Source organism: Hippopotamus amphibius, chromosome 1 (genome assembly GCF_030028045.1).
Source record: "Hippopotamus amphibius kiboko isolate mHipAmp2 chromosome 1, mHipAmp2.hap2, whole genome shotgun sequence".
Lineage (NCBI taxonomy): Eukaryota > Metazoa > Chordata > Mammalia > Artiodactyla > Hippopotamidae > Hippopotamus > Hippopotamus amphibius.
The window spans coordinates 81,695,432-81,716,945 of record NC_080186.1 but is presented as its reverse complement, the minus strand read 5'-3'; the positions used below and the strand labels follow the sequence as shown (position 1 = coordinate 81,716,945).

General features: G+C 35.6%; 1 protein-coding gene across 12 annotated transcripts in view; it reads right to left on the bottom strand.

Annotated features, from left to right (window-relative positions):
• The window catches only part of CCDC18 (coiled-coil domain containing 18), a 121,407-nt gene that overhangs the window by 74,462 nt on the left and 25,431 nt on the right, over window positions 1–21,514 (bottom strand). For 11 of the 12 annotated variants that reach the window (XR_009050233.1, XR_009050230.1, XR_009050232.1 and 8 more), the window contains 5 exons: window positions 13,521–13,617; window positions 11,631–11,752; window positions 10,051–10,342; window positions 7,242–7,366; window positions 6,245–6,402 (listed from right to left, as the gene is read on the bottom strand). Coding sequence is in view for 8 of the 12 variants with exons in the window: in XM_057717685.1 (XP_057573668.1) it covers window positions 6,245–6,402; window positions 7,242–7,366; window positions 10,051–10,342; window positions 11,631–11,752; window positions 13,521–13,617 (794 nt within the window). In the remaining 4 variants the exon portion in view is untranslated. The remainder of the gene's footprint in view (window positions 1–6,244; window positions 6,403–7,241; window positions 7,367–10,050; window positions 10,343–11,630; window positions 11,753–13,520; window positions 13,618–21,514) is intronic. The other variant, XM_057717681.1, reaches the window with a different exon arrangement.

The window sequence follows — 21,514 nt, the reverse complement described above, 5'->3', positions numbered from 1 at the left end:
ATTCTCTTCTGTATTTCCTCTAATTACTTAGATATCTAATTTTCTCTGCTGTCATTTCTGCTACTAGCCACCCACTGTCCTTGAAGATAGAGCATGACAAGTTAAAGATGCATATATTAACCACTAGGGCAACCACTAAAAAAATAAAGAGATATAATTAATTACTCAATAGAGAACATTAAAAATGGAATACTATAATTCACTTGAAAGACGGCAAGAAAGATGAACAATTGCCAATAGAATAGAAAGCAAACAAATACCAAGATGGTAGATTTAAACCCAAAAAGATCAATAGTGACATTAAATGTAAGTAATCTAAACCTTCCAATAAAAGAGCAAAAATGACTGGTCATAAAACCAAGAATCAATTATATGCTTTCTATCAGGAAGTCACATATATAAAGATAGTGGTTAAAAGGATGGGAAAAGTTTTACCAGGCAAACACTAATAAAAAGCTGGAGTAATTACTTATCAGATTATGACAGTTGAAAGAAAAAATAACATTGTCTAATGAGGTTTTCAGTGTATGTTGGTGTAATAAATTGAACAATTACAATATAAAATAGGAATGGTAAAGAGACCTATAATCTTGTGAAGTTTCTACATTTCACTTCAAGTGGAAAAATCTTAATTCTGAGTAAATTATGAACTACCAGAAAGAAATTTACTCCATCAGTCTGGAAGGACGTCTTTGTTGAGCTGTTGAGAAGAAAAACTACCATGGCTTCCAGTTCTTTGACAAAACCTCAGATGTGTGGCCTCTGACCAAGCGTCTGTGATTTCATATTGTTGGAGCATTCACTGTCTCTCTGGAAGTTGCAACTTTCTATAAGTTTGTTGTGGCTGAACCAAGAAAGAAAGCATATGCAGATATCTACAGAAACTGTGATTCTATAAAAGATTTTGAAGAGATGAGGAAGGTTGGTATCTTTCAGAGTGCAAAGTAATTTTGGAATGTAAATAATTTCTTTGGTTGAGTTCCATGGAAGTGTGTTACTTACCTATGTTCCTGAACTATGAAACTATGAACTATGACTATCTGGGCTAAGGAATAGTTTTTCTTGATAAATAAACAATTAACAAATAAAAAGAGAGAGAGAGAGAAATTTAGAGAACAATCCCATTTACAACTGAACCAAAAAGAATGAAATACTTAGGAAATAAATATAACCAAGTAGGTAAAAGATCTGTATACTGAAAACTGTAAGACACTGAAGAAAGAAACTGAAGACACAAATAAATGGAAAGACATTTCATCCTCATGGATTAAAAAAATTAACACTGTGAAAATGACCATAGTACCCAAAGTGACCTACTGATTCAATTCAACCCCTATCAAAATTCCAATGGAATTTTTCACAGAAACTGAACAAACAATCCTAAAATTTATATGGAATCACAAAAGAGAAAGAAGAACAAAACTGGAGGCATTACACTCCTGGTTTCAAAATATATTACAAAGTTATAGTAATCAAAAAAGAGTATGGTACTGGCATAAAAACAAACACATAGACCAATGGAACAAAATAGAAAGACCATAAATAAATACATGTATATACGGTCAATTAACTTACAACAAAGGAGTGAAGAATATTCCTCAGGGAAAGGACAGTCCCTTCAATAAATGGTGTCGGGAAAACAGGACAGCAACATACAAAAGAATGAAACTGGACCATTATCTTACACCACACACAGAAATTAACTTAAAAATGGACTAAAGATGTGAACATAAGACCTGAAGCCATAAAACTCCTAGGGGAAAAATATCCACAGACTGTAAGCTACTAGACATCAGTCTTAGCAATGACTTTTTTGGATTTTACACTCAAAGCAAAAACGAACGAGTGGAACTATATCAAATAAAAAGCTCCTGTGCAGCAAAAGAAAATGAAAAGCCAAACTATGAAATGGGAGGAAATATTTACAAATCATATAGCTGATAAGAGGTTAATATTCAAAACATATTTAAAAACTCATATAACCCAACAGCAAAAAAAAAAAAAAAAAAAAAAAAGGCAGAGTATCTGAATAGACATTTTTCCAAAGAAGACACCAATAGCCAACAGGTACATGAAAAGGTGCTTAATGACACTAAGCATCATGGAAATCTAAATCAAAACCATAATGAGATATCACTTCATACCTGTTAGGAAGGCTATTATCAAAAAGACAAGAAATAACAACAGTTGGTGAGGATGCTGAGAAAAGGGGACTCTTGTACACTGCTGGTGGGAATGTGTATTGGTGGAATGACTATAAAGAACAGTACAGAAGTTCCTCAAAAAATTAAAAACAGAACTACCATATGATCTAGCAATTCCACATCTGAATGTTATCCGAAGGAAACAAATCTGTATGGAAAAACAAAAGATCCTAAATAGCTAAAACAGTCTTGAAAAAGAAGAACAAAAATGGAGGTATCAGGCTTCCTGATTTGAAACTATTCTACAAGTCTACAGTAATCAAAATAATACGGCACTAGCACAAAAATAGACATAATTCAATGGAACAAAGTAGACAGCCCAGAAATAAACACACACATATGTTCAATTAATCTATGACAAAGGAGGCAAGAACATACAATGGGGTGACTTCCTTGGTGGTCCAGTGGTTAAGACTCTGTGCTCTCAATGCAGGAGGCATGGGCTCAACCCTTGGTCAGAGAACTAAGATCCTGCATGTCACACAGTGTGGCCAAAAAAAAAAAAAAAAAGGACATACAATGGGGAAAAGACAACACCACTAATAAATTGTGTTGGAAAAGCTGGACAAAGATATATATATGCAAAAGAATCTAACTGGACTACCTTCTTAAATCATATACAAAAATAAACTCAAAATGGGTTAAAGACAAATGTAAGACCTGAAACCATAACATTCCTAGAAGAAAACATAGGCAGTAAGCTCTCTGACATCAGTCTTAGCAATATTTTGGGGGTCTTGTTTCCTCAGGCAAGTGAAACAAGGGCAAAAGTAAACAAACAGGATTACATCAAACTAAAATGCTTTTGCACAATGAATGAAACTATCAACAAAATAAGGCAGCCTACTGACTGGGAGGAGATATCTGCATATGATACAATCTGATAAGAAGTTAATATCCAAAATATACAAAGAACTAATATAGCTCCATATCAATAAAACAACCTGATTAAAAAATGGGCAGAGGGCATGAATAGACATTTTTCAAACTAGACATACACATGGCCAACAGGCATATGAAACAATGCTCAACAATACCAATAATCAGGGAAATGCAAATCAAATTAGATACTACCTCACACCTGTCAGAATGGCTATTATCAAAAAGACAACAAACAACAAGCGTTGATGAGAATGTGGAGAAAAAGGAATCCTGGTGCAGGAATGTAAATTGGTACATCTACTGTGGAAAACAGTATGGGGGTTTCTCCAAAATTAAAAATAGAACTACCATATGACCCAACAATTCCACTTCTGGGTACTTTTCTTAAGAAAACAAAATACTAATTAAAAAAGATATTTGTATTCCCATGTTCACTGCAACATTATTTACAATAGCCAAAATACGGTAGCAACCTAAGTGCCCATCAAGTGATGAATGGATAAAGAAGATGTGTATGTAGAATGTATTTATTTATACAACACAATATTAGTCAGTCATAAAACAGAATGAAATCCTGCCATTTGCAACAACATTGATTGATCTATAGGGTATTATGCTAGAGTGAAATAAGCTAAACAAAGACAAATACTGTATGATTTCATTTACATATGAAATCTAAAAAACAAAACAAATGGACAAACATAACAAAACAGAAACAGACTCAGAGATACAGAGAACAAACTGGTGGCTGCAGTTGGGGAGGGAGAAGGAGGAAGAAATAAATAAAATAGGTGAGAGAGATTAAGAGGCACAAACTTCCAGTTACAAAATAAATGAGTCATGGGGATGAAAGGTACAGTATGGGGAATACAATCAATAATATTGTAATAACACTGTGTGGTGACTAGACTTATTGTGGTGATTTTATAATGTCCAATCATTATGTTGTGCACCTGGAACTAACACAGTGCTGTAGGTCAATTATACTTTAATAACAAAGAAAGAAAAAGGAAGGAAGAAAGAAAGGGCAACATTCAAATTTATAAAAGCAACAAGCAAATAAACAAAACCTAAAGAGTCTTAAAAAAGACTACCTAATAACCTGGATAATCATATATAAGGTATCCAAGTGATTTGCTATTATTACAAATACTGCAAGTTTTCTTCTACACAGTGGCTTCTTCATGTTAATTATTGGCTAAGAACTAAATATGTTAAAAGTAAAAGTGGGCCCTAATGTACAACGTGATGATAATAGGTTACACTGTTGTAGAGTATATTTGAAAGTTGCTAAGAGAGTAGATCTTAAAACTTTTTTCCTTTTTTTTGATATGTAACTGGGATGATGGATGTTAACCAAATTTGCTGTGGAAATCATTTCATAAGTCATTATGTGATAAACAAACTTACACAGTACTGTATGTCAACTACATCTCAAAAAACTGCAAAAAGAAAAATTTCACCCAATAATTACAGAATACAGAATTTTTTCAAGTGAATTTGGAATATTCATCACGACAGACCACATGCTGGTAAATAAACTGAGTCTCAAAATATTTAAAAAATTGAAATCAGGTTTATTTGTGAATTCATTCGTTTAATGAAAACAATCTAATGTCCACCATTAATAACGCAGATATATCTGGAAAATGACTAAATATTTGGAAATGAACACACAAAAGAGATATTATATTTTGAACTGAATAAAATGAAAACATAACATAAAATTAATGGGATGCCCCCAAAGCACTGCATAAAGGGAAGTTTATGCCCTTAAATACTTACATTTGAAAAGAAGAAAGGTTTAAAGTCAATAATCTAAGCTTTCATTTTAAGAAAATTTTAAAAAGAAGAGAAACTGGGAAGGAGTCTATGGATCCTGAGGGAAATGTTATACAGTAGTCCTCTCTTATCCTCAGTTTTTGCATTCCACGGTTTCTGTTACCTGCTGTTAACCGAGGCTCAAAAATAATAAATGGAAAATTTCAGAAATAAACAATTCATAAGTTTTAAACTGTGTGCCATTCTGAGTAGTGTGATGAAGTCTCACACTGTCCCTTGCTGTCCAGCTCCGTCCTGCCTAGGATGTGAATAATAATCTCTTTGTCTGGGTATCCCACCTGTTAGTCACTTAGTGGCCAACTAGGTTATCAAATCAACTGCCACAGTATTGCAGTGCATGTGTTCAAATAATCCTTATTTTACTTAATAATGGTCCCAAAGTGCAAGAGTAGTGATGCTACCAACTTGAATATCCCAAGGAGAAGCCGTAACATGCTCCCTTCAAGTGAAAAGGTGAAAGTTCTAGACTTAATAAGGAAAAAAAAAAAGTTGTATGCTGAGGTTGCTAAGATCTATAGTAAGAATCTTCTATCCATGAAATTGTGAAAAAAAAAGAAATTTGTGCTAGTTTTGCTATCACCTGTCAAATTGCAAAAGTGATAGCCACAATGTGTGAAGATGGAAAAGGCATTAAATCTGTACAATAAGATACTTTGAAGGAAAGACAGAGGCCACATTCACGTAACTTTTATTATAGTATACTGTTATAGTTGTTCTATTTTATTAGTAGTAGTTGTTAATCTCTCACTGTGCCTAATTTACAAATTAAACTTTATCATAGGTATGTATGTACAGGAAAAAAACATAGTAGTATATAAGGGTTCAGTACTATCTGTAGCTTCAGGCATCTACTGGGGGTCTTGGAATGCATCCTGGGAGGACAGGCAGGGACTACTGTATGTCCTCATTGTAGTGATGGTAACAAGGGTATAAACATATGAAAAAAACAAACATTTGACAAGATGCATTGAATTTTATATTTTAAATGGATGCATCTTATTGCAAGTAAATTTTACTTCAAAAAAGTATATTTTTAAAGAATGATGCAAAATTCAAGAATTTTGAAATAATTTTTACTGTCTTATCAACATATAACTAGTAATAACAGATTATCAAGTATGTTTGATAATAGAAACCAAACAGTTGACAATCTGTTTACTTGTTTGTTTTGCCATGCCACACAGCTTGTGGGATCTTAGTTCTCTGACCAGAGATTGAATCTGAGCCCTCGGCAGTGGAAGCTTGGATTCCTAACCACTGGCCATCATAAAGAACTGATTACAATTTATAATAAGAACTGAATATAATATACTCACCTATTTGATTACCTCCTAATTTTACAGGTTCTGTTTCTAAATTATTTAATTTTCCACTCTCTTGGTTGTTGTTAGAAGCAAGATTGTAAGATAACTGATTAGCAGTCAGGTTTGCCTGAAGCTTCTGAATTTCTGCCTCTTTTATTGCAAGCTTAATCCTGGCACAAAAGAAAATAAACCAAAAATTATTAGAAAGATTCTGTATAAATACCACATACCACTTTCCCCTTTCAAATTAAAAATTTTTAATTCAAAAAAATTTCAACTCTCATACTATGAGTCAACTATTGACCAAGATACAGAAAGTCTTATTTACAACTGATTATGTTGTAAACTAGTTCACCTACTTTAGAAACTTAGTACATAGTCAGCAATTTTACTTTTAGAAATATCTGTTAGAGAAACTCTAGCATATTGTACAGGAAACGTGTATGTCCTTTGTAGCATTATTTGTAATAGAGGAAAACCAGAAATAAGATAACAACTATCAATAAAGGAACAAATAAACTGTGATGTAGCTGTAGGAGAGACTCTTATACAGCTATTAAAATAAAACTAACCACACTAATCCATCCACTGATCAACCATTCTATCTACCTCAACATGCCTGAATTTTAAAAATGATACTGAGTGAAAAAGCAAAATTACAAACCATATTAAAACAGTATATTATGTGTGTGAGTATAAACATATGCAAATGAACTGAAGAACAGATACCCAACTCATGATGGCAGATACTTAAGAATGGGACTAGTGTTAAGGATCAAAGGACATTATCCACCCTGTAATGTTTCCTTTTTTTATTTAAAGAAACAGATTTGAAAAAAATATCAAAAAATGTTAAGAAAAATCAACTCTTAGTTGCAGAAATATGGATATTTGTTATAATACTCTCTACACTTCTCTGTATATTTTTCAACTTCTCAATTAAAGATTTTAAATATCAATTTTTAAAAAACACTGTATTTGCTACAACTTCAGCATCTGAAAACCATACCTCAATTCTGAAATCACCATTTTATTCGTTTCACAGCAGCCAATGTAACTGTCTTCCTTGCTTGACAAACTATTCATCTGGTGCTTAGAAAGAGATGATTTAAAACCAAACATTTCTCTTTTTAACTGCAAGTTTAAAAACAAACATATATAAACTTAAAATATCTATGATATAATTCTTCTTTTTGTGGAACTCCAAGTTTGAAAAACTGTGTGAATTTAATAGAAACAATCTAACAGCCATGAATAGAATGTATAAATTCATTATGAACTATTAACATAATGGGAAAATTACGAGAGTTAAAATAAACCTGCCTTATATAAATCGTTATGGAGAAATCACATAACACTGAGTGAAAAACAACAGAGGCACATATCATACTTTTAAAAAAAGCACTAAACCATATATATATTTTCTGGATACATATGTATGTGGCAATATTTAAAATATGGGCAAGAAGGATACATATGAATTTCAGAATGGTGGCTACCTCTGAGGAGAGAGGAAGAGAATGGGGATCTAACAGTATATAATGAGGCTTTATTTCCCTATAAAATTTTATTCTAAAAATGTCTGAAGTAGATATCACAATATTATCCAGATACAGCAAATGTGCTACATTGGTCTCGGTATGTATTCTGTATGTTCTGAATAATAGAGAATTTTAAAAATTAGTTATGAAAAGGGGCAAGGTAAGCACTTAACGACTATAACCTTCAAACTATAACCAAATCACACTTTTTAGAAATAGAAAAATTCACATTTCCAAACCATGTAACATATATGGATCAGGCATATATTACCATACCACTTTCAGAATCACATATCAAGTAATTCTTGATATTGAGTCAAAGGAAAGTATCAATTTAAAATGAATACTACCTGCATTTGATTACTATCAAATCTCAAAAGCAAACAGTACATTAAAAATCGAAGGTACATTAAAAATATAAGGACTTCCCTGGTAGTCCAGTGGTGAAGACTCTGTGCTACCAATGCAGGGGCCAGGTTTGATCCCTGTTCAGGGAACTAGATCCTACATGCCGCAACTAAAGATCCTGCATGCTGAAACTAAAAAGATCCCACAGGCCATGATGAAGATCTCACACGCAGCAACGAAGATCCTGCGTGCCCCAACTAAGACCCAGCGCAGCCAAATAAATAAATAAATTAATTAATTAAAAAAAAATTCTAAGAGGGACTTCCCTGGCAGTCCAGTGGTTAAGACTCCGCATTTACGCTGTACGGGGACAGCTTCGATCCCAGGCGGGGGAACAAAGATCCCACATGCCACACAACTCGGCCAAATAAATAAATAAATAAATAAATTAAAAATAAAAAAAATAATCTAAGCAAATAATCAGCATCCTAAGAAAGTAGATATTGCAGGGGAATGGGAACCAAGAATCATACATTCTGGTTTTAATTCTGCCAAATTCTGCCACTAGCTAGGTGAACAAATTATTTACTTCCTTGGGTACATTTCTTCATCAATAAAATGACGGTATTGAATTAGATGATTACTAAGGTCCCTTTCAGCTTCATAATTCCATGACAGTTTAAAATTGGTAAAAGTCTACCAACCATCCACATGTGAAATCAATCATGACAAATTTATCTACACCTTTCTCTTGATCTCACCTTTATTTTGTACCTATCAATAACGAATTCCTGACACAAGTATACTTACTTTCTTCCTAATCTCACTTATAAATACAGTCATATATATAACTCATAGAGAAAAGGTGGCTAAATGCTACCATAAAAACAATTTAATGTTCTGTGCAATTCTAATAGGTATATGAAAAGTTGCTCAACAGAGTCAACAGGCAAATGGAAATTAAAACCACAATGTGATACCAATTAATACTCATTAAGACGGCTATAATCAAAAAGACAGACAATAACAAATGTTGGCTAAGATGTACAGAAACAGAAATCCTCATATTTTGCTGGTGAGAATGTAAAACGTTACGGCCACTTTGGAAAACAGTTTGGCACAAATTTACCATGTGACTCAGCAATCCTACTTCTAAGTATCTACTCATGAGAAATGTTTGGACACAGACTTGTAAGCAAATGTCATAACAGCATCATTCATAATAGTTCTAAAGTGGAAACAACCCAAATATCCATCTATTAGTGGATGAATGAATAAGTTGTGGCATATCCATACAAAGGAATATTAAATAGTACAAAGAAATGAAATATTGATACATATCACAATGAAAGATCCTCAAAAACATTAAGAATGCATAAGGCAAAAAACAGATTGAACTTGGTGTACCCCCCCCAAAAAAAAAAAAAAAAAAAAGAATGCATAAGGCCATATAATGTACAATTCATTCATATGAAATGTCAAGAAAAGACAAATCTCTAGAAGCAGAAAGTAGATTAGCAGTTCTCTAGGAGTGGGGATGGGTACAGGGACTAATTATACTTGGGCACAAGGGACCTTTGGGAGATAAAAGTGTTTGAAAACTGGATTGTGGTGATTGTTCCAAAACTTGTAAATTTACTAAATATCATTGAACAATATACTTAAAAGGGGTGAATACTGTGGTACATAAACCTTCCTTTAATAAAACTGTTGTTTAAAAATATTCTGTGCCATTTGTATACGTGGCATCTGAGAGAATGAGAAAGTAGAATAGCAGAAAGGTAAGTTCAGAAAAGAAAAAAGGATTAGATAGAAAAGAACTGATGACTGAAAGCAGACATGTAAGGAAAAAAATAGAATAAAGCAACAACAAAACTATGATCTCATATAAAGCACTTTGGTAAAATTTTCCTTGTCACAAATACTTACTGGTAACTGGGACATAATTTTTTCCAAATTTCTCAGTTCCACCCTTGAACTTTCTATTTCTTGCTGACATAAATCCAGTCTCTCATTCTGTGTTGCAATACGAACTTTTAATTCTCGGTTTTCATTCATTAGAGAAAACTTTTCTCTAAGTATTTCATCTTTGTCCTCTAACTCACTCTCTAGCTTCAGAATACTTTGTCTAGATTCAGTTAGTTGTGCCATGACTTCTGAATTTTTCACTGCCATGATCCTTAATTTCTCCTTTCCATTATTATTTTCTTCTTTTAACTGCCTATGAAGAAAAAAGCATAAATATGAAAACAGAATATACATTTACTTTCAATAATCATATTTAGTTAACCTCACTTTTAAAATATTTTAAAGCTTAATTCTGAAATAATAATACCTGTGCACATTTACTGAGTGCCTACCTTCTGCATGCTAGGCACTCACAACTTTATGTGGCTGGCACCATTATTACTCCCTGCTTAAAGACGAGAAAAACAAGGCAAAGAAATGTTACGAAACTTGCCCAGTATCTCACGATAAGTAGTTTGGCAGAATAATTCCACTATCTTGGAGGCATTTCTGCTCCCTCTTAAAAAGTGTATGACAGGAGAGTTAACTCCAAAATTCTGACACAATATTTTGCAGCATCAAGCAAGTTTTAGATAGTATAAGGAAAAATTGTGAACTATTAGCCACAACTCTAAAAGATAAAGTCTAATTAACCATTAACAGCTTACCATGCAGCAATATTTTTAAATATATATATACCTATAAAAACACGTCAAACATTAAAAGAATCTAATGTTTAGAACTATTATTGTATTTCATCAGTTCCCTTCTTCACGTTTTTAACATCTCTGAAATGAGGTTAGACTAGGTGAAGCTTCATGATTTGAAGAATACATATTTTACTAACTAGCTAATGTGGTCACACTACAAGGACATTATGTCTGTGTTAATTTTTTCTAAATGTATGCAAAGCAAGTATGTTGACTGTATTACTCTGTAAGTATATTAGCAACACATGTTTTATTCATTTAAAATCCTAACTTCGGGCTTCCTAGGTGGCGCAGTGGTTGAGAATCCACCTACCAATGCAGGGGATATGGGTTCAATCCCTGCTCCAGGAATATCCCACATGCCACAGAACAACTAAGCCCATACGCCACAACTATTGAGCCTGTGCTTTAGAGCCCATGAGCCACAACTATTGAGCCCATGTGCTGCAACTATTGAAGCCCACAGGCCAAGAGCCTGTGCTTCGCAACAAGAGAAGCCACGACAATGAGGAGCATGCACACCACAACGAAGAATAGCCCCCACTCACTGCAACTAAAAAGAAAGCTCACGCACAGCAAAAAAGACCCAACACAGCCAATAAAATAAATAAATAAATAAATAAATTTATAAAATCCTAACTTCACAAGTAGAAAACAATTTTAGTCATGGATGCCTATCTTTCTACATAATTTAAGGCCATAATTAGAGTACAAAATATTCTATTTTTTAAATGTTTCAGTTTTTTCTCTATTTCTACACAAAAATTCTTATTCTACAATAGGATACTGTACCTTAATTTCTCTTTCAGAATTTCAAGCTCACTTTTATATAGACCACACTTTTCCTGTAGCCTTTTATTTTCTTTTTCACAGTTAATTAGATTTTTCTCTAATATTTCTTCTTCAGCCTGAACCTAAAACAATAATTTGTTTTAAGTGGACACACTAATGGAGTCATAAGTTTTAGATATTTCAAACTAAAATGTAGTCATTTCAGAAAGAAACAGAAGAGTGGAATAAGTACTCCACAAGTTTAAATCCCCAGTCTTGCATTAAAAGGAGCAAAGTGAACTTTCAGCAACAAAGAACAGGGAGGGGGAATGCTACCACCTGTCCAGAAATGGTTAAGAGCCTACAGAGGGATAACAGCACTATTACCTGAAAGCAGAATTGTCCTGGTCTTATGTGGACAAGGCAAGCAACTCATGTAGGCATGCTGCACCAAGTTACTACATGCTAACTTTAGTGCAAATGTTCCAGAGAAGTAGTTTTTGAAATTTCAGCCAGAAAATACTCCCGAGGAAATCACAGCCCCAAATTTAAAACAATAAAAGTCAAGCACCCAGGTTTGAATAGTGAGAATGGAGGACTGGACAGATCTGCCCCACTTCCTTTGTTATATCTATCTAACTGTAGGGCTCTGTTGATCAGTTTGAAATTCATAATCCTAAGAAGAGATGTGAAAAAAAATCATCTCTTACATTTTCGTTTCTTTCCTCTATAGAGTTCTCCCCCTCCAGGTGGATATTCCCCCTAATAAGAATTCTACCTCCCCTCTTCAGATTACCTTATTAAAAATCCCTTCTACAATATTTCATTCCCACAGGGACCTTTTCCAAAGCTTTCAAAAACAGTGATCTTATCAATTCATACTTAAGACTTCAGTACCTAATGAGATCTTTTTTTTTTTATTTTTATTTTTTATTTATTATTTTTTTTGGGGTACACCAAGTTCAATCATTTGTTTTTATACACATATCCCCGTATTCCCTCCCTTCCTTGACTCCCCCGCCTCGAGTCCCCCCCCCCCCCCGTCCCAGTCCTCTAAGGCATCTTCCATCCTCGAGTTGAACTCCCTTTGTTATACAACAACTTCCCACTGACTATCTATTTTACAGTTGGTAGTATATATATGTCTGTGCTACTCTCTCGCTTCGTCTCAGATTCCCCTTCACCCCCCACCCCCTCCCAAACCTCGAGTTCTCCAGTCCATTCTCTGTATCTGCGTCCTTGTTCTTGTCACTGAGTTCATCAGTACCATTGAAGCTAATGAGATCTTAATTCTTTTATTTTTAATATTTCTTTTATCCTTCTACCTTTCTTTGAACAGAATTTATAAATATTAGTTAAGGATATAAAGAATTTATCTGAATGTCCAATATGTGGCCTCCCTCAAAACATGTATATTATCATACGGTATTACTTGAAGATATTCAATGAATGTAATTAAGCCACTATATTACTATGCACAACCTATTCAAGGCAGCTTCCCTCTGAGCAGAAGAGAGCTCCTCTCAGGGTGTTATGTCTAGGGAGACCAATTAAAGGCTACATAATCTATTCTGCTTTCATTTTCACTGAGGTGATGGGAACAAATTTCCTGCTTTTACTTCTATAGCTCCAAACTGCTCACTCACCCCACCTTTCTCTACATTTTGTTCCTTCTCTTGTCTCCACTCTATTGCTTCTCTAGGTAAGAAAGCTTCTGATCATTATAAGAAGATTGTAAATATTATACTTAACTAATTAATTATAAATTCTTCATTTTCAATGATTTTATTATGAATGAGATCATAAAAATTACGCCCCGCTTTAACCATAAAGATATTCTATTTATGTCTATCTTTATTTTCAGAATTGGACAGTAATACAAAACACTGAATTTGCACAAGTGCCTCTTACCTTTTCCAGTTTTTCAGCCACTTTTTCTTTATAATGTTGGAAAGCTTTACTTAGCTCTTCAGCATTATATAGTGCCTCATTCCTTTGTCGTTCAGCTCTAAAATTTAAAGAGGGTTAATTAATAAAAGGAAAGAATGCTCTGTATTTGCGTATTTAAGTTCCAAAACCTATATCTAACCTATATCTAATTATAAGGAACAACTAGAGAGAAGTAGATCTCTGTGTTAAAAAAAAAAAAAGAGTATAAGGCTTAAAATGGCAAAATGAAAAATGAAGATTAGACTATAATAATTTCTTCACTATAAAATACCTATGAAAAATAAAATAGAACATAAAAATACTTATAAACTTTGAAACACATACATTCTTTTTTTAAAAATTAATTTATTTTTATTTATTGGCTGCATTGGGTCTTCGTTGCTGCACACAGGCTTTCTGTAGTTGCGGAAAGCAAGAGCTACCCTTCGTTGTGCGTGGGATGCTCTTTGTGGTGGTTTCTCTTGTTGTGGAGCACGGGCTCTAGGCACACAGGCTTCAGCAGTTGTGGCATGTGGGTTCAACAGTTGTGGCTCACAGGCTCACAGACCAGGGCTCGAATCCGTGTCCCCTGCATTGTCAGGCGGATTCTTAACCACTATGTTACCAGGGAAGCCCCATACATACGTTCTAATGTGTTGGCAATTTTTTCTCTGTCTGGAAAAGACAAATTAGGGAAGTTGCCTGAGCCTGTATGATAAATTTTCAAATATCAGGTACTACAGAATCAATCCACTATCTAGTATATTAAAAATACTCAGTAAATCCTGTGATCTTTGCAAAAGCAAAGTAAATTTTCAAAATGTATTTCAAATGACAGTAACTTCTACTGATACAAGATATAAAATCTGAATAACAAAATCCAACCACTACCAAGCACTGTCTTAAGCCTAACCATTCTGTCTCATCTCTTAGTTCATCCTGACCTTTGCTCATACCTCTCACAATGAATTGAGACTACTGGGCTGAAACTTGGTCAATTTCATACCCACAACTAAAAATTTTTCTATAGTCAAACTTATTTTTATTACATTATTTTGAAGTTAGTATCTCTTCTCTTATTCAAGGTGAATTCCTTTATCTATACTCTGGATCTTAGTTCTTCACTTTCAGGAACTTACTCTTCCATATTTTCAATCTCTTCTCTATTGGCTTTCAAATTCAAGTGAAAGTATCTCTTACTTCCTGAATATATGTGGTTCTTAAGTTTGGATAGCAGCTGTGGATATCAGAGATGTCTATTTGGTTCCAAGTTTCAAACAAAAAAATAAAGTGTAAACAATAAAGGATTTATCTGAAAATCTAAAAGAATATATTCCATTCCTTAGTTGGCATAGCTAGAACTGAGAAACAAAGGATACCTGTATTTCTCACTTAAACAAACAAAAACCCTCTGTCATCTTTCCTTTCAAGCCAAACTTATCCATTTTATACTTAACTACTCTTCCTCATCACCAATTTTTTTTAAAAAGGTCAAAACATTTTCAGCCACACAGAAAAGAATGGATAAATATATACATGTACTCCTAACCCAACTTTCATGAATCTTAACTCTTTGCTATTTTTGTTTCATGTAGCCTTTCGTATTTTAAGCAAACAAAACATTATAGACATTACAGAGCTGAGGTCCTTGTGTTTCCCTCCAAATCCCATTCCCCTGCCTTCTTCCACAGAGGTAACCATAGTCTGACTTTGTTTTATTATTATCATACATTTTGAACATTCACACGTTAACCAAAAAATCCACAAACAGTACATCATAGTTCATCTATTCTAAGAGGCACATTTTTAACATCTCTAAAATTGGTATGTACTTTACGACTGATGACAGCATACTATAGTTTCATGATGATATTTTTTCTAATGATTACTAAAATAATGGTACATATTAAAATCTGTGAAATCTCACATTCAGTGAAATATCATAGTTTTTTTCATGTTTTTGTACTTTATATGAATGGCACCACAACATATATATCCTTCTACAGACTACTTTTGTTCATTATCATTCAAGTTATATCTATGTTCACTCATATGACTATAGTTCATTAAAAAATCTACTATATACTATTCTGTTGTATAAAAATAGTATAATTTATTCATCCATATTTTTAGCTGATAGACATTGAGGTTGCTTCCAGCTAACACGATGTTGCAAGGAACACCTTGGTGCATAGCTCCTTGGCAATGTGTGTGAGAGTTTCTTTAAGATAAATAACTAGGAGCTGAATTGCTGGATACTTTCCAAAAGGTATTTCAAAGCTGAAGGTACTATGTAGGTACACCATCAATTTATTAAATCCTTTAAAAAAAAAAAGTAGTACAGCGGCTGTACCAATTTACTCTCCCAATCAGAAATGTGTATGAATTTATTATACCACACCTTCACCCACACTTAAAGAAGCAGTATAGAATAAAAATAAATAAAATAGTAACCTATTTAAGCCTCCCAAGGACCCATGATAAAGATAAGTGCTAAAAATGAGGAACTGAGAGGTTAAGTTATTTGCCCAAGATGTCACAGGTTACTGGGAAATGTAACCTGTTTCCATAATCTTTCTACCTAAGCACTTTGCACTACTACCTCTGTCATGGTACTCAATTCATTGTGCCCTAGAGCCACAGTGTTTGGGTCAAATTCTACCTCTACCATTTTCTAAATGGGTGACCTTAACTTCTAATTCAGTTTCTTCATCTATAAAATGAGGATATTATCAATCTCATATGATTGTGTGAGGAATAATGTACGTTATATACCTAAAGCACTTAGAAAAGTATTTACACATAATAAATGCTAAGTTACTATAATTATCATCAAATTTAAAACTTTCGCCAATCTAATAGTGTGAAATGATTGTAGCTTTACAACCTCACTGTAGTTTTAATTTACATTTCTGATGACAGTGTGGTTAAGCAACTTTCATGTTTCATTGGCTATTTGAGTTGTCTGTCCTTTACCGCTTCAGAGTCTTTGTCTTTTATTACTGAATACCCTGCCCCGGACCCTGCCTTTTCTTATTGATTTGTGAGAGTTCTTTACAAATTCCAGATGCTAATCTTTGTGAATTATATTATTTGCAAGCATTATTTATTATTATATTATTTCCCCAAGCATTAGGTTTGTCTTTTTCACGTCTTAATTGAGGTGTTTTATAGAACAGAAGGTTCTTATTTTAACAAAATTTAGCAGTCTTTTCCTATAACATTCATGCTTTTTTGCTCTCATTTTAAAACACTCTTCCCTACCATGAGAAACACAGAAACTATTCCTCTGTATTTTCTCTAAAAGTTTAACTTTTTGCAACTGGGCCTTTAATGCATCTGGAATTTTTTTTTAATGCAGGTACAGTATGAGTCAGGAAACTAATTTAATTTTTTAACCAATACTCAATTCTCCCAGAATCATTTTTTGAAGTTTTTGTTTTTAAAAGTTTAAATCAGCATACCCTTATGTGGATTCACCACTTTTTGAAATTTTGCTACCAGTGCTTTATGTCTCTCACTTCAGAGATTTTTTTGCACTGAACTACATATTCCACAGTAATTAGTAACCTTCACTCCTAAATACTTTAGCACATATCTCCTAAGAATATGAACATTATTTCATATAACCACAAGTAACTATTAAATTTAAGAAATCTAAAATTGATACAATATTACTGTATAATATATAATTCATATATGAATTTTATTAATTGTTCCAAAAATTTCATTATGGAATTTCCTTTTTTCTGATCCAGGATCACTTACTGCTTTTAGTTATCATGTCTCTTTAGTCTCCTTAATCTGGAACATCTTCTCAGCTTTTCTTAGTCTTTCATGACACTGACACTTTTGAGGAATAAACAGTTGTTTTATAGAAGACCAACCTGAGCTTGTCTGATGTTTCCTCACGACTGGTTTCAGGTTATTCATTCTTGAGAGGCACACCACATAAATGGTGTCGTACCCTTCTCACTATATCACATATGAAACACATGATGTCAGTTTGGCACCTTAATTATTGATTCTTCCATCCTCTGCCCTGATTGCAATGCCACCTCTTACACACCAAGATTCCACTGTATGTGTGTTTGCTTAAGAGTCTCTGTTCTGTACCACTGATCTTTTTGTTTATTCCTATACCAATATCACATTGACTTAATTAGTATAACTTTAGAAGTTTTGTTAACTATAGACATGTTCTCCACCTTGGTCTATAGCTTCAAAAGTGGCTTGTTTGTTCTTGGGCATTGGTTCTTCCACATGATTTTCAGGGTTAGTTCATTAAGTTGTACCAAAAATTTTGTTGGGATATTGAGTGAAATTGTACTGAATGTACAAATTATTTTGGGCAAAACTGACACCTTTACGTTAGGTTCCCTTCCAGAAAAATGGTATATACTTCATTTGTTAAATCTTCTCTTAAGACTTTCGAAGAAGTTTTATTATTTTCTCCACTATTAATTATGTCTTTTTAGTCTGATGTTTTGACATCTGGGGCCTTACTGACCCTAGGAAGATTGGCCCTCCCAAGGCTAGCCAATTCTCAGAGACTAGTGAACTACGCACATGGGAGTACACCTTTCATACACAAAGTAAGTAATCCAGAGCCCACTCCCCATTCCTCTATCTGGCTCTTACACTTTGGGCCAACATTCTCCTGTCCTAATCACCCCAGGACCAGGTATTAGACAGCTCAGGACAGCCTTACACTCCAGGCCATGGAAATTATTCATACTAGCCAATCCGAAGGCTGAATACCCTACCTCAACTGTTTCTTCCCACAGAAACCACAGTAACATCTCTTGTTCATGTTTTCTTCCCAACTCTCTCTGCTTTCTGACCAACCCTGACACTTCCCTGTGTGGCCCCTCTGCATGACATATCATGTTTTCTACTTCTAGTAATCTGTGAGTTTAAAAACTTCTTCCTTTATGACAGCCATTTCCATGTCTGTGCATCCTGCCATATCTGATTAAGACAAATCCTGAGTACACACATATATATATATATTTTTGGCTGCATTGGGTCTTCGTTGCTGCATGTGGGCTTTCTTTAGTTGTGGCAAGCAGGGGCTACTCTTCGTTGTGGTGCACAGGCTTCTCATTGTGGTGACTTCTCTTGCTGTGGAGCACGGGCTCTAGGCGTGTGGGCTTCAGTGGTTGCAGCACACGGGCTCAGCAGTTGCAGCATGAGGGCCCTAGAGCACACGGGCTTCAGTAGTTGTGGCATGGGGACTCAGTAGTTGCTGTGCATGGGCTTAGTTGCTCTGTGGCATGTGGGATCTTCCTGGACCAGCGATCAAATCCATGTCTCCTGCATTGGCAGGTGGATTCTCAACCACTGCACAACCAGGTAAGTCCCTTGAGAACATTTTTTAAACCTCCATTCAGATTGTACTTATTGAGGGGAGAAGAAAGATGGCAGCGAAGTAGAAGGACATGGAATGCATCCCTCTCCACAGATGCATCAGGAATACATCAAAAGATGCAATAATTTCCACAGAGAACCAGCTGAACACCAGCAGATGACCTCAGACACCAGAAAGGACTGCAAAGATCCTGATATAATTGGGTAGGACAGAGGGGGAAAAGAAAAGGAGAAAGAGGAGGAGAAGAAAGGAAAGGGACAGGTCCCACCCTGCAGTGGGGCGATCTGAAACAGAGATGAGATTGCTGAATTTGGCGAAAAATCCCTTATCTGACAGGGAAACCCCTTCTCCAACGGGGAATTTCCCTGGGTCAGAAGGGAGGCATTTGGGACTGTTCAAAGAGGGTGAAGAAGCTGATCTGTGGCAGACGGGAAAGAGTGAGAAACACACAGGGTGTCTGTACCACAGCTCAGCGTGTCCATACTGAGACGTCAGTTCACAGATGAACAGGGGTCTGGGAGCTGGAACTTGGGAACCTGAGAACTGGTTCAGGGTGAGAAACATTGTTGGCAGTGGAGAGCCGTACTGAGAGGACAGGAGGGAAGAAATCCACAGTGGAGAATGCCTACTGCGGAAAGCTGGGTGGCCATGGCGGCGGCTCGATACTGTTGACTCATAAGCAGTGGGGAGGAGCCACGGGTGCAGCCTCCCTCTTGGCACCTGCAACGGACAAAGGAAGGACCCCTCTGGGCCTGGCTAACGCATTCAGGGATAAAAAAGGCCCGCGGGCGGGGCTGGCCTAGAGTGCCTGCAGCCGAGAGCCAGAAGTCCGCAGTGGCCCAACTCTGGAGACATTCTGTTTACACCTGAGCTGCTGGCGTCCCTCTGCAACAGGCACTGCCACGGCCGACTGAGCAGCCATGACCCAGGCAGGGTGCCCCAACAGAGTCGTAGCAGGGAGGAGGAACTGCGGCTGTAGTTGCTCTCTAAGCCTGAGCCGCCGCAACCTAGGCAGGGTGCCACTGCTCACTCACTCCCAGGGGAAGGAGCCACTATTGTACCCTCTCTCTCCCTACACACCGGTGCTTACAGAAGAACAATAAAGGAAGCTCTATTGGTTGCAGAGTAACACAAAAAGCCCAAGGCAGGTAGAAGGACACTTACAGCTGAGACCACAAGGAAACAGAAATATTATTATTAATACTCTTGATCTGGTCCATTCTGGGGTCAGTTCTACCCTTTTTTTAAAAATTAATTACGACCTTAGTCCTAAGTGATCTCAACGTTTTATAACATATTTTTTAGTCTATTTTTTATTCTATTTTTGTTTTTAGCCTTTTTATATATTTCTATTTCTAGTTAAGTTTTTTGTAGTGCAGACTGCATCTCTCCTACCTTCTTTCCATCTCTATCTTTTATACATTTCTATTTTTTTCTTTTTCTTTTCCTATTTCCAGTCACACTACAATCTTCTGTTGTCCTGTCTTCCATCCTTTTTTAGTTTCTTTTATCTTAATATACTTATAAGCAATATTATCAGTCTGCTCTGTTTCCTTGCTTTATTCTCCAGATGACACGCTGCTTTGGTTTTTATTGTTAGCTTCTGTCTTTATCTTAGTTCTAAGTATAACTGTCTGATTTTGTTCTGAGAATCTTCAGTCTGTCTGGTGGTACTCTTGCTCTTTATTATTTTTGGTCCCAGCTTTCAAAACCTCCTTGGATTTGTATTTGTGTGTGTGTGGTGTTTTGTTTTTTTGTTTGTTTGTTTGTTTGCCTTTTGGTTTTGAATTTCTGTTGGTTTTCTCTTTGACTGTCTGATGGCATACTGGGGTTCTTCTGTCAGGTCTTTCTAGTGCCTTATGTTCTACTGGATTCAGTATTTGTGTGTCTTGTACATGCATGTGTTTCCTTGATTTAGTATTTGTTTGACTCAACACTCAGCCATTAGTCTGGGGCTTGGACAGTCTTCTTTAAACCCCTTTATTGCCAGGACAAGCAACCTCTGAAACCTGGATTACTCCATCAGAAGTCAAGTAGGAGGCTCTGGGGAGGGAGAATTCAATCCAGGATGCTAGACTACTAGGGAGTCCTCAGACACAGGGGAGATTAACTGCAGAGAACTCTCACAGAGCCCTGTATCAGAGTCTAAGACCCAGCTTCGTCCGACTGTCTGCAACTGCCAGTGCTGGATACCTCACACCAAACTACAAACAAGACAGGAACACAAACCCACCCATCAGCATAGAGACTACCTAAAGCCATATTAAGCTCACAGATACCCTAAAACACACCACCTGATAAGGCCCTGCTCATCAGAGAGAAAAGACACAGAGCCACACACCGGAAAGCAGACACCAGACCCCCCCCACCAGGAAGCCTACTCAAGACAATGGACAAACCCCACCACAGGGGGCAGAGGGCAGAAACAAGAGGAATTACTACTAGGAAGCATAGGGAAAGGAGACAGCAAATCCTATAAATAAGACAAAATGAGAAAACAAAGAAACGCCATGCAGGCAAGGGAGAAGGAAAAAACCCCACAAGACCAAATAAATAGGCAGAAGAACGAATAAGTGAGTTGGAAGATAGAATGGGGGAAATAACT